General features: G+C 33.5%; 1 protein-coding gene across 6 annotated transcripts in view; it reads right to left on the bottom strand.

Moving 5' to 3' along the window:
* The window catches only part of Arap2 (ArfGAP with RhoGAP domain, ankyrin repeat and PH domain 2), a 168520-nt gene that overhangs the window by 114613 nt on the left and 39201 nt on the right, over positions 1-14706 (bottom strand). For all 6 annotated transcript variants that reach the window (XM_063240678.1, XM_063240676.1, XM_063240677.1 and 3 more), the window contains 2 exons: positions 6135-6204; positions 613-733 (listed from right to left, as the gene is read on the bottom strand). In XM_063240678.1, coding sequence (XP_063096748.1) covers positions 613-733; positions 6135-6204 — 191 coding nt within the window. The remainder of the gene's footprint in view (positions 1-612; positions 734-6134; positions 6205-14706) is intronic.

Genomic DNA, 14706 nt, shown 5'->3' on the forward strand with positions numbered 1-14706 from the left:
ATAGTAAAATATACAACATAAAACTATTAACTTCTCTAGCTTCTCCCTCCTTAACAAAACAGAATTCAGAAAACATTTTTATTTATTCCTTTAGACTTGATTCAAAATACCTGCTATTTTTAGGTCAATTTTTACCATTAAATGAGCCATTATAGATAAAGCATAAAAAAGAAATATAAAAGATGTTTAAAAATCTCTAAAATAAAGATTGTGCTGTACATTCAACTAAAAGCTTGACCTAGAGAAACTTTCTCATAAAATCAATTTAATAGGAAAATTACTTTTGCATATTAAATAACTATTTGCATTTTCAAAAGTCTCCAGTGAGCTCCATGAGAGCAGAGATTTTTGTCTTATTTTTTTTTACCTTGGTGCTATGTACATATAACTTTTTAGAAGCATCCTCAGCAATTAACAGCTCCATGTTAAAATTCATCACATAACAAAAAAATGTATATAACTTCTCAATGTATCTAGGTTTTAACATTATGTATTAAAGAACAAATTTTAAAACACAAATACATAAAAGATTCTTCATATTTATATATTACCTGGTTTATTAATTTTCCCAGAAACTAATGTATCTTTATAATGATAAAGAAAGAATATTACCTTCTTTTTCTGCTCTAAACACAAAAGTTCTTTGTGTGGTAACAACTTCAAATTTGTTGTCTCCTTGAACTCGTACGGTAGATACAGCAGAAAGGGGAATTATTCCTTTTGAATACATCTCCTGAATTGGTTAGAAAAATAGATAAAAACAAATTAAAATCAAATTTTCTTGATCTTATCAAAAAGAATGATATAATAGTTACAACTGCTTCTCTAACAAAATTTCTATCTAAATTTTAAAATGGCATAAAATGCAGATTTAAAACCCAGAAAATATTAAATGTCCCTGTCTTTTAAGTGAAATATCATTTCAATTTTTTCTTCATCTGAGATTAAAAGGCAAAACATAAAATATGAACAATCATACTAGACTAACAATAAAATAGTTCCAAAAAAGCAGCAGCATTTTAAAACCAGCTCATCCAAATGATTTTATGGTGTCTGCAGGCATCTGCTGGCCACAACAGGTACTGTAAGTGAACAACCTCAACACTATTGCTATTACCTACTAAGAATAAAAAATACTTAAGAGACCTGTTGAATTTTATGAATTAATCATGTTATGCAACGTTTTGATAATGAGGATCTTAATCTCACATTACATCTAGTTTTATGCCCCAATGACTAAACAGAGAAAAAAAAGATGGATTTAGCTGCTTGTAAATGGCATATACACGTTATGATTCTGTTGAAGAAATTCATTCCTAAGGTTTTGATAGTTTTTTTCTCAATCTTCATTGTCTTAGACCCTCACAAATCATTCAGTAGGATGATTATCTCATAATTTCAACTATTTACCAAAAATATACTTGCTGAGTCCTATGTCAGAAAACAGAGTCCTTGTACATTCCAGCAGCCTCAAAATTGAAAACAACCTAATATATGACAGCAAGCTTAAAACAGAACACAAAGTAAATAATATGTGAGCACAAAGAAATTCTCATTTCTGCTGAAAAGAAGAGATGTTTTCACAAACATGGCAACATTTGAGTCTGACTCTAAGAAATCATCACTGTAACCAAACTGATAAATGAGTGGAGACCATTAAGTTCAGAAACAATGAATAATCTGAGGTGGAAAGCAAACAATTAAGACTTGGCAACACAGCAAGTAGTAAGCAATACACAAACCAAGGACAAGAGCCTGGAAACATTATGTAAGGTTCTGAATATCAGAAGAGTTTGGACATATCCTTAAGGGGATTCTTGCATTCCCTTCCAAAGTATTATTCACAGAATTTCCAGTTTGAAGCAGCCCTGTTTCTAAAATAATTGGTAAGCAGAATGTACCATTCCAAGCAGAAGGTTCACATTCCAGTTATAAACTCCCACAACAGCAGATAGATAAGGCACATCTGTGGACAACACAGTACTCTTTTAGAAGGGTTTCCCTCTTCTGCTAGGGGGAAAGATGTACTGTGTATCATAATGTTATTCTTTCTTAGTTCTTTTCACAATTCTTTCACAGGCTGTGCTCCAATCGCCCACCTCTGACTTTATGTGTCCATTAAAATTCTATCAATTTCTTTAAAAAAAACCTTAAATATCAATGCTAAGTAGGCTTTCTTATGTTCTCCCATGCAGATGAATCTGAACTTGATACTTAGATTGTTATTCACAAAGATGAATGAGCTACCTCATAAAGGAAAAGGAGAAAGAAGTTATGAAATAAGCATTTGCAAAATAATTGATCCCCCATCCTTTTTTAGTCATCTTGAGCCAAGATGAAAATCCCTCCTCACAAATGCAACTACCAGCCTATGGGAAGAAATCTAAACACTCTCTTTTCTTCTCCTTCCCATACTGTCTCCTCACTTGTGCATGCATTTCACTCAATTTCACTATCATATTTTGAGCCAATAATATATGCAAGTATCTTACAAGTAGTTCCAATTTGAAAATTAAAATCACTATCATCTAAAAACTTACGCGTCTGCCCATTAAAACACTTTCTTGTCAGTCTGAGACAGGACGTAACAGGTTTTGGCATGGGCTCATCTTCCCGACACACATTACACAGCTCTCTCTACATCTTTACTGTGGAACAGTTCCTCATCATTTGACAACTGAGTTCTTGATTGGTCTTCTTGAGGTTCCCTGGACATACTACATTTTTGAACATGGCTTTGCCCAAACCAGCACCTTTGCATACACTTAAAAAGGAATGTCTTTCACCAGCCCTCCTCACAGTTACCCCATCATATTCCAGTGTAAATGGACCTTTCTAAGGAATGTCTTTCTGACCAGCCTTTTCTCTCAGGTGCTTCATCCCCATCTGGGCAGATAATCCTCATTTAGTCTGAAAGCAGCCTCTACTTTTTAATTACTCACCGCAATTTAAATGATGATTTGGTACAGCCAAATGTGATTGTTGGATGAATACAGTCTTCTCAAATATACTTGAGGTCATTTATCTATTTTCCTCACCACCTTTCTTATAGTCAGTGCTATAAAATTTTGGGGACGACAGAATCCCCTGTTTAATCAATCACAATTACACCAAACTCTGATAGCTCGTTTTTAATATTTTTAAAATTCATTTTTCATCATTTCTCTTGAAACTAGCTCTAGTCTACACTCTAATAAATTAATGTCTGGCTTACTGTAGTACTCTCCTGATTTGTTTCTATACCTCCAGCCTGTTTTCTTCTATACTTCCCTGTATAACACTGTTGAAATGACAGTTGGAAAAGATAAAGAAAAGGCTCATGAGGAAGACAGGACAGATCTCGAAGTTTGCATAGGATTTTGGTGGATGGTAATTAATGGCTGAAAAGGTTCAGATGAAAAAGCAAAAGGAACCCATAAAGAGGAAAAACGTAGAAGGTAAAAATCAAGACCCAAATTTTCCACCGTGTATGCTAACATATTACTGAGAAAGACCATTATAAAGAAATACATGACATGATAGGTTTAGCAAAGGAAACCTTGAAAACACAAATACGTTAAGATGGCAGGATAAAGCCAAAACTAGAACATTAAGTATCCTACAGATTGGTAACAGAATAAATTTCACCTCATGGTCAGGGAATTGAAGGAGTCAGGAAAAGACTACAGTTTCTTTAGGGACAGTTTAAGGGCTACTCTGTTTTAACTTTATAGTGGTTGGCAACAAACAATACTGAATTTAAAATGTCCAAAATATGTACTTTACCCCGAAGTAATCTGTCCCTAAACTAAAGCTTGCATAAAAATTTGATTTATATATAAAATCCCCAATGAGATAATTAAGGTTTGTTCAATGTTACCTCTGACCTGTTTTTGAGTAAAGAAAACACAAGCAGTTCTTTAGAATAAGATATAGAAATAGAGATTCTCTTTGTACCAGATCTGTTTAAGTGTATTAAAAAACAACCTCAATGCCTACAACGATGTTTATGTTTAACAGGTTTAAGTACTTGTAAGAACAATAAAAAAAAAAAAAAAAAAGAATTCTCCAGAAGTGATCAAAATACACTTAGCAAGCTAAACACTATGTCAATTTAACCTCAGGAACTTGTAGTTTCTCTAACAACTCATTTATAATCTATCATGAGATCCCAAAATAGATCTTGTAATTTTTTAGCACTACAAAGTTGACTTTGTATATTTCTCTTGTAACAAGACATGATAAAGACAATATAAGAAAAGAAAAACATTTAAACGACAACAGGCTCAAAATGCCTGTGTTTTTCAGAGTGTAAAATTTTCCTTAAGGAAAGAAATGTTAAAGCTTCCCTGGAGTCTGTAACACACAGATATCTAGGTCAAATTTATCATTTATTGACCACTTTCAGACAATGAAATGACCGCAGGGCAATTCTGCCAGCAGCTAAGGAGTGAGGGAGTGAGTTAGACTTCCTAGCAGGGGACAAGGTATCACGGCTGTTGCAATGACACCATTTTCGGTCAGGAAGTGAAGTCCTGGTGGAGACAGCATTGGGCAACTATGAGAACAGCGGAAGAAAGCCAGGGAAATAGGTAACTGCACACTACCTCCCAATACCCAACCCCGTGCTCCTTAACAGTGCATGTTTAGACCTTAAAAAAGCCAAACTGCTCTGTTCAGAAAGCTGCAGAAACTGCTTGATCAGCTGGGAGAAGAGCTGTGGCCGCACTGACATGTGCCTTTTGTCACATGTAGTAGAAACTGTGCTTCCTTTTACAAAACACCCACTGCAATATTTTTTTCATGTTTTGCCAAGATGAAACCAATCATTAGGCAATATATAGATAAAATGCATTTGCAAACAACAATTAAATTTGTTAAATGATATTAAGATAAAGATTGAAGCTAATCAATTTGTACTAATTCAATGTAATAGCAACTTTTCATTTCAATTTCAAACCAAGCCTGCATTATTTTTATTGCATCAATATCTAAAAATATAATAGGCTCTTCTTTTCACAGTAGCTGAGACAAATTCTGAAAGGACAGAGAGAAAAATAAAATAGCCAAAGTAATGTTAAGTTGTTAAACCTCTCTTCACTAGGAATAAGAAAACCATCACCAACCGAACCTTGTGGTATAGAATAGAAGCCTGGATCACACTTGAGTAATTGTCCTGCTCAATTCAATAAAACCAAAAGAGGACATGGGTGCTGAATAAAATTATAAACTGTAAAGAGACTACGAGTAAGTCGAAAATATTGAAGAAAATGTGTAAGTTAGGGTCTCAATAACATACAGAGATAACATGTGTAAGTTAGGGTCTCAATAAACATACAGAGATAACATTTAGAAAAGTTAGCAAGTACAAAGATATAAACCTGATAACTATTCTAGCCTATATGTCCTATGGAGAACACTCATACCTTGTAAGATAATCTTAGAACTTTACCATGTCCTTAGGACTTCAGTGCCAAAACAACACACAGTAACCACTACTAAGAGTCAAGATTTCCAATAAGTTCTATACCTAAACAACCTTCTCAGTTTTATCTCCCAGCTTCTTCATATACTCTGTTCTCCAATCAGGGAAAAACAAACAAACAAACAAACGAAACTGTGCTCAATGTTGCAGCTCACAATCTCCCATGTGAATATTTCACTGGCCTCCCAGCGCATAAGCATAAGCTCTGTTCTATTTAGTTTCTGTATGTATAAACACTCTCTTTCCTCAAGACTCATGGCAAATGAAATCTCATGCAAAATCATCCCATCCCCAGAGAATGAAGCAACCAGCACACACACCCCCACCCCAGTGCTTTGCCATTTTCTATTTAAAGAGTGTTTTGTAAACATTGGTTCCTGCTCTGTACAATAAAGGGAATTTCTTATTCACCTTTGTATCATTTATAGTATTTTTATGGTTTATCAAAGATACTCCAGAAACAATTGTTAGATACACATGTAAAAAAAAAAAATCTCAATTTTGCATGTTATCAGGAAGTAAAATTAAGAAAAGACTATTTTTATCATAGTCAAATTATTTCCATGTTGATATTCTATCTCCTACTCTTAAAAACTACACCCACTTGCTTAGTTCACCAAAGTATGTTAATACTGTAAAGTGATATCTGACAAATATAAAATATACTTACTTTATCATTGTTGTAGTAAGAAATGCTAAGGCCATCAAATTTCACCCATCTCTTCTGAAACATACGTTTTCTGCAAAACATATAACATTGTTGTTTTATATTCAGATATTAGGAATTTGGATTTTTAATGCATTTATAATGTTACCATGTTGTATATATTCTCATTTGCTTTTAAGCAGTGTAGGCAACAACAGGTAAAACTGCATACAGATTCTGGCAATGATACACAGGAAACGGTATATGTAATGACTTTGATACAGATAGTTAAAAATGATACTGTTAACAGTCTCATGTACAGTTCTAACGTTCAGTGCAAACAAAGGGTGGTCACACACAGTATCACTGAACCCATTTCCATTAATGGATACAATTCTTAAATAAAGAAAATGAATAAAGCTTTCACCCCTCATTAAGCTTATACATCTATTTTAGTTTGCCTTGATTTTTCCTTTGGTGCATGAATAATATTTTTACTAAACTAACAAAGCTCTGTTAATTGGATTTACACAGATAAACTATTAAATTTTGATTAAATAAACTAGAAAAGCCATGTCAAAACAGAGAATCACTTACAATTACTAAAAATTCAGGGAAACATTCATACTTTTTACACAGGTTTACGTGAAAGTAAAACAAAAATGGTTACTAGCATGCAAAAATCAAAGGCAAACTAATATAACCTCGTTTCCTATTTAGGCGTAAGTGAAAAACAAAAGGTCAATTCTTCTGATCTTCTATGTTTTGCTTTTATTCCCATTCCTGAACTCATACAATGCACCAATTTTGAAAATCCTGTTCTCAACCTGGTTTTCAGCCTTGAATCATGCCATCGAGGTACTTTGGCTTTAAACATAGATAATCTATGGAAACTATCTTCCTGTGTTTTTTTTTTTTAAGTCATTTCTAAATAAGTAGGTAAACATTGACTATGTCTTCCTTTTCCTCTTGCAGTTTTCTAACACTTTTAAGACAAAGAGTTGATATAACTTCCTGTGGCTTTCAAAAGATTTAAAGATAGCAAAAAGAACTTCAGGCATCTGAAAATCTACTTCCTTAGCCACACATCTGTGATGCCTGTGCAATACAGCGGGGCTCCCACAGGAATCATTCATTGGTTCGTTAACGCATGTTGCTTAAAGTCAAATCAGACTAAAAATGATCTAATGGAGAAAACTTTTTAAATTCATCAGTGCAGACAAGAGTTTCATATGTTAGCAGTGAATTAATTATGAAGTACTACGAACATGTGAAGACCTATAACCACATTGATTCCCCAGCCCTCTTTCCATCTTATTATCTTTCTGCTCCTGTCTTGGTCTTCAACATCCAACAATATTACAGATGTCTTGTTTTTACTTCTAGGAACTCAGCAGTTCTTTAAATTTTCAGAATTAAAAGTTTAAAGGTAAAGAAACATTAAACAAATGTATAACCATTACATAGTGAGTAATCACTTTGTACCTGTTTCATGTTTATCTCTACTACACTAAAAAAGCAGTCAAATACACCTTCTTCCACAAGCCCAATAGTAAATGATTTGATAAGTCAAAGTTTTGTTTTGTACCCCCAACTGAGACATGAAAATAGTGGAGCACAGTAGCACATAAAATCTCGCATTTTAAAATAAAAACATTCAACATTTTTGGAAGAGACATATTCTACACCATCTTTATTTATCCCTACTTTCCTTTGCTAACTTTTTTATCATTTAGCATTATACCTAAATCATCTACATAGAAATTCCTTCTTTGGTGGCTCAACTCAAAGAAGGCACAAAATTATCCTCTCAGAGCACCTAACACAATCTCTAATTATTTGTATTTGTTCATCTACTTTGTGTCAGTCTCCTCCACTCACAATTTACATGGACAAAGTCCAGGAATATTTCCTTCTCTATGATAAACAAGTAACACAGACAAATACAGCACTAAGAAAGTTTGTTGAATGCATAAGTATCATGATTTAGCACACAGTTCTTTTATAAACATGGACAGATGACAGAAAAATAAAACCTAAGAACTCCTATACCATCAGCATTTTTTAAAAACAAAGGTTGAGAAAAAGCAGGAAAAGTCCTAAGAACTCACAGTTAAAGTCAATGCCAGAGAACCCAGTGAAAAAAGTTCAGAAACTGTTTAGGATCACTTAATTGCAGCCAACTGAGTTAACAAAGCTTTCTTCAATTCTATCACCAACTATGCAGTTTGACAGCTGCTATGATTTATGTCTGGATGGCCCCCCAAAGCCTCATACACGGATGGGGCAGGGTTTTATAATGTGTGAGTGATTCATGATCAAACGCTGTGTTATGCATGGGAGTGCTACATGCACCCAGGGTGGGAAGCCCACATGCAGAATAAGGAGCAGAAAGAGTCGTTTCCACATTCCTCTCTGTTTGTTCTTGCTGTGTTTTCATCACCATGAACTGTTGCCTTCTTCCATAAGCCACTCTGCTTCTGACCCAGCAGGTTATGGACTGAAACTTCCACTGCGAACTAAATAAACCTTTTCTTCCTTAATTTTGGGTGTCACGTATCTTATCTCAGCAACAAAATTAACCAAGGCAACCTCTGAACGATTATTCAAGAGGCCCAGATGTGCGTCCACAGAAAAATGAAGAGAGTAAGAGACAGGGTAGACAGTTCAGTATTTTTTAGGCTTAAAGTTCAAAGATGCTGCTATCTGACTAGATAGCAGGCACTGCCCATAAAGGAAACACTATACACTCTTGATCCTTTGTGAAAAGCCAAAGACAACTTCAGCCTATGAGAGTATCCCAGTCCTTTTAATTAACTGCTAAGTAAGTATATGATGAGCTCATCCATTTGTAACTCAATATTTTTATAGATTATTAAATCATTCTAGTTATCTATGGAGTAATAGATAAAATAAACCTAGTTATCTATGGAGGGATAGATAAATAAAATGAAGACATGGAATTAAAAGGACATGGTTACCAGCTGAATGAACACCCAGCAAGTCAAAGATCTATTTCACAGTCCTGCCATCGGAATGTCATTTGTCTGGTGAGTCACACACACAGTCAGCACTGGAGCAGTGGGCACCTACTCTGCGGAAAACACCTTCTGCCTCGGTCTCCAGGCCTTTCCTGGCCTCACAGCTATCTCATAAACACGGTCTCTGCCTAGAAAGCTCCACCCAGCTCTTGCCTTGGCTGGCTCCTCCGCATCCTTGAGTTCTTTGTTTAAAAGTCATCTCAGACCTTCGCACAGGTTCTTCAGGCCCTGTTCTTTTGCTACATTCCCGTACGTAATGACTCAAACTTTAATTGTATGTTCGCTTTACTTCATTATTAATTCATACTAGATTTGAAATCCTTAAGTACAGGAACCATTTCTGTTTCACTACTATAAACCAGTGACTAGTGTATAAAATGTGCTTATGTTTAGTGACTGAATAAACATTTCACCAAAAAATGCACACATAAATTTACATTTTATATAGAATAAAACAACACTGAAAAACTTTGCCTTTGATTTTTTATTTTTTCAATACTAAAGATCAGGTTTTTATGTGACAAAATAAACCTAGGTCATTATCAAAGGAAAAAAAAATGAGAGTCTACAGGAATCTTTACAAGCTTACCATTCAATAATTTTAAAATAGAATTTAACTTTATAATAATTTTTAAAATAGAATTTAAATTTAGAATATAACTTATTTTAACCAACATCTTCCCAGTATTCTTGCCTTTGTGTGGGTGTGGATGTGATGAAACCACTGAAGATCTAATCTTTTAAAAATTTTAAGTGTAAAATATATTATTACCTATAGCCATTATGCTTCTTTTGCCATTATGTTTTATTAGATCCTTAAAACTTATCACTCTTAATAATTGGAAGTTTATACCTTTTAATCAAATCACTTACATGTATAATCTTTAAAAAGTTGATTTCATAAAAATAAAACAGAATAGTATTCACTAGAATAACTGAGTTAACAGAAATGTTAATTATTTTATGCGATAATAATGTCACAATGTACATGTATTTATATTGTCATTGAGTCATATATTTTAAATATACATAATCTTTGTCAATCATACCTCAAAAGGTAACAAAAAACATCAACTATGGCTCTTCATGGTTTTTACATTTGATATCACCTACTTAAATACAAAATAACCAATTTAAGATATATTTAAAACTGCATTAATTTATAAAAGCATTTAATAATCTGTTGTTCCATGTGTCACCATTTAATTAGTTATTTTCTGCATTTGAACTTCAATACTGAATTCTAATAAAGGTTTATTAAAGATAAAAATATAACATATCCTTTCTGATAGTATTCTTCTTCTTTCTAAAAAAGAAACTTAAATTTAGTACTGGAAAGCCCAAAAGATGAATCAAAATTTCAACTAAATAGCAAAAAAGAAGAGTTTGAGAAGTACTATATTTCTAGATTCTAATGTAAATTTAAATTTTTTTATTTATTAGCTATTGGTGAACACCATACTTTAAGAATTGTTTTTTTTATATGATGGTTAAATTTTTCTCTCACGTATTTATGAGAGCTTAATCAGAATTAGACAACTAACTCTACTGGGATCAGATGTGATTAATAAATACACTATTGGGGTTGTTAAAGTACTTTAAAAGTTTTCTCTGAAATGAGTCATGCTTTTCCATTAAATTTCGTTTAACAGCTTAATTTGTTTTGTGAATGCTTAAAATAAAAAATGCCAACTTATCCTGTTTTTGTTATTATACAATACAAATTAGATTTAATATGATGCATTATTACCAAGAGATCTTAAAGTTTTACTCATTAAAGAATTAGACTTGGTAATAAAAATGAAGAGCAAACACATACAATGCTTTGTTTCAGATACAAAGTCAAGCCACATATAAATATTAACCCATTCAATCCTCCAAACAACTCATAGGAGATGAGTAATATCGTTACTGTACACATGAATTCACAGAGCCACTGGCTGGTGAAATAATTTGCCCAAATCACGTAAGTGAAGAACATATCTGGGAGTCAAATCGAGCCCGATGGTGCCCAAAGACTGTGCTCTTAACTACTACACAAAACACACTCCAGTACATTTGATGGCAAAGCATTCTGGATATCCCTTTAGGTAGTAATAACATTTGACCTCTACTCATTTTATGTGTGAGCTCAATTTTGCAAAGTGCTTCAAAATTCCTCTAGGAAAGAAAGGTAAAATAGGCAAGAAACACATTAGCCTGGGTTTTATCTTACTTCGTTTTTAGGGTTCTGAGGGGAAATAGTTTTAAAGAAGGTTTTTTAGGAAAATGTGTGAGGCTTGTGGAGTATTAGTAAATGGATTTCTATAAACTCTTCCCCTGAGCTCTGTAGGGCAAGGGTATAAAAATTCAACTGCTTTCATAAAAACAGCTTTACCACCTGGTGTCAATTTCTGTTGTCTCAACATGTATATCTTAAAAATTCTTTTAAAAAACAATGTACACAAACTCAATTAACTTTCTATGAAGTATTCACTCAGTTCATTCCTAAGTGCCAACACAGTTTTTCTTTTTCTTTTTTTAAGATCATATCTACTATATAAAAATTCACAATCTAACAGCATGCAAAACAGTGATACTAATTTAAGGATTCACAGACTATCAAATCATCACCTTTAAAAATCCCACAATTGGAACAAATCCCAAAGGGACATTGCCAAATATGTGAACTGTATTAATCATGGCCTGTATATTATCACTATCATCTGCAATAATTTTAAATTATTTTAAATAAAAATATAAATATGACATTCCAGATTCATTTGCCTTGTTTACATAATTCAAAGAACTAACATGTTTTAATTCTCTTCTGACCCTAGTTTCAATTTTTAGAATTACTAGTCTTCACAATTATAGATTTTATTTATTTACCTAATTACTTCTTTTATTTATTTCATCTAGTTACTCTTATAAGAATGAGGCTTTTAAATGAGGCAGTATGTAAATAATGCAGGGTTTTAAATAATGAAGTATTCTGTAAAGAGACACATGCAAGGAAATAAACCAATACCTATAAAAGGCCAGCACTTTTTTTATCTTAAAGCTTATTTCCTTAACTTAAACAAAACCAACGTAATAGTTTCTAAGAATATATAAGCCAAATGAATTGAGCAATGAAACCAACACAAAACAAAACAAATATTCTCTTCACTTACATCTCTGCTCTAATGAAGAGAAGAGGTATGTTACATAAAATTTCCCAGGGCTGACAGGATTTTGGAAGTCAATGATACAGCCCAAATTATTTATTTATTTATTTATTTATTTATTTTCTTTCAGTTGGCACATACTATTTGTACTTTACCTTGTTGAGAAAGAGTCTCACTAGGCAGTTCAGGCTGGGCTAGAACTTGCAGTGATCTTCCTGCTTCAACCTCATCAGTGCTAAGATTACAAGCACCACCACGACACCCAGCTATTTGCACATATTTATGATGTATAACACGACATTTTGATTCATGAATATACTATATAATAATTAGCTCAGGGCAATTAGTATATCCATCACTTAAAGTTTTAGAATCTCTTCATAATAAATTCAAATTCCTCTTCTACTTTGAGATATATAATACACTGTTAATTATATTCGCCATGCGGTGCCACAGGATTCCAAAAGTTATCCCTTCTGTCTAACTGTATCAGTCAACCCCCTTTACCAAACTCTCTCCATTCCTCAGCCTCTATTATCCACCATTATACTACCAACTTCCACGATCACAACTTGCTTAGATTCCACCTAGACTGACATCTGTGCCAGGTGTAGGTCACTTAATATAATATGCTTCAGATTCACCCACATTTTTACAAATTCCAGGATTTCCTGTAAAGCCTCAATTTTAATGTGCGACTACCAAGTTTTAAAATAATTAAAAAGCTTAGTTCTCATTTGACATATTTAAAAACATGTATTAAAAAATTTGTGTCTCATATTTTACAGAGTAATGCTCTCGAACAACCAACACAAACTGACTTTCAGTTAAGATGATCAATTAAATGTTATACTTATTCCTACTCTTCCCCAAATCTCACTAACAGCCATCAAAGGATTAGAAGGTAAGTTAAAGTAAATACCTTCAAATGAACATTGATTAGAAGAGAGATGACAATAACAGTATCTACAAATCAGGAAAGCAAAAATGATGAGACCTGACTTAGAAGACTTCAAAAAGCTAACTGGTAAGCCAGGACTAGATCAAATTAAAAGGAAAACCAAACCAATTTCCCTAAACAGATTCTCAGTAAATCTCAGGAAATAAAGGCACCCTCTTAACTTGGTTTAGCTTTCCATGGCTTTAATTACCACAAACAAGTGTGGTTCAAAACTGTGGAATAAAAAACTGCAGAAATACACAATTCATAGGTTTCAAACAACTTTTACAGTATTATCATACCTCCTCTACTTTATTATTAGTTAATTGTTGTTAATCTCTTCTTGTGCCTAGTTTTAGTTATGCTTTATTACAGGTAAGTACATATGAGGAAAACTTATTAACTTATTTGTTTCACCTGTGAATATACTCTGTGGTTCAGGCATCCACTGAGGGTGTTGTAAGCTACTGCCGGTGTTCACTATGGAAATGACTATGAAAGTGCAGGCAGAGTCAACAGAGGAAATACGGAACGGCAGTTTAAGATGTACCACCTCTCAGCCCCAGAATCCCCCACAGCTTCTCACTGATGAAAAAATGCCCCCCTCCCTGTAGAGGAGCTGAATTTTATTCACTGGAGATCAGGGGAACTCTGGGGTGCAAGAGTCAGGCACAGCTAAAAGTAGAGGACAAAAAACAACACAGTATAAAATAAAGGTGGTTTATCCCCTCAATACTGACACGCTGCGTATTTTCCTAACTACTAAGTTTCTAGAAAGCTGATTACCAAATTTCCAACCCTCAGGCATGTTCTCATTTTAAAAGACAGAATTATGAGAAATCTCCCAGAAAATGTGTTAGAAAGATTGTGACCACCTTATAAGATACAGGTAGCAAGGCCCAGGTGCACCTCAAGTGCTTCTAATCAACTCTGTGGCATCTCGCTTCAAAGTGAGTACCCTAAGATTAACAAAACATAGAAGAAAAACACCTCTACAGTAAAAAGAAAAAAATGGGGGAAGACTCCCTACTTTCCCCCAAAGATTAAATACTGCATATTCTACAGAAAAAAAAAGCTTCAGAAAACATTAAGATCCTCAGAATGGTAAAAGGTGAGTAAATGAAAGAAAAATTAATTGCACATAGCATCAACATCAGTAGCATTTGTAAGAGTCTAAAACTAAATTACATATCTACACATATTCTCTGTATCTATTTTAAAAGAGTGATAAACAAGAACTGTTTCTGTGCTACAAGGGAAAGCAAGTACCATGGAGAAAATGAACAAACACAACCTTCCACAGTGGTACAATAACAATTAACTGCTATTGCTAAAAAGTCAAAAATACTCTGAAAAAATATTATCAAAATACACACTAAAAATGACAGAAGAAACTACTATAAAAGTTGGAAGTATTTCAGGACACAGTGATGGTTAACCTGGCTTAAACACAGGTACACAGGTAT

This window comes from Cavia porcellus, unplaced genomic scaffold, assembly GCF_034190915.1.
Source record: "Cavia porcellus strain 051 isolate PalLab524CR breed Dunkin Hartley unplaced genomic scaffold, mCavPor4.1 scaffold_30, whole genome shotgun sequence".
NCBI classification, from domain to species: Eukaryota; Metazoa; Chordata; class Mammalia; order Rodentia; family Caviidae; genus Cavia; species Cavia porcellus.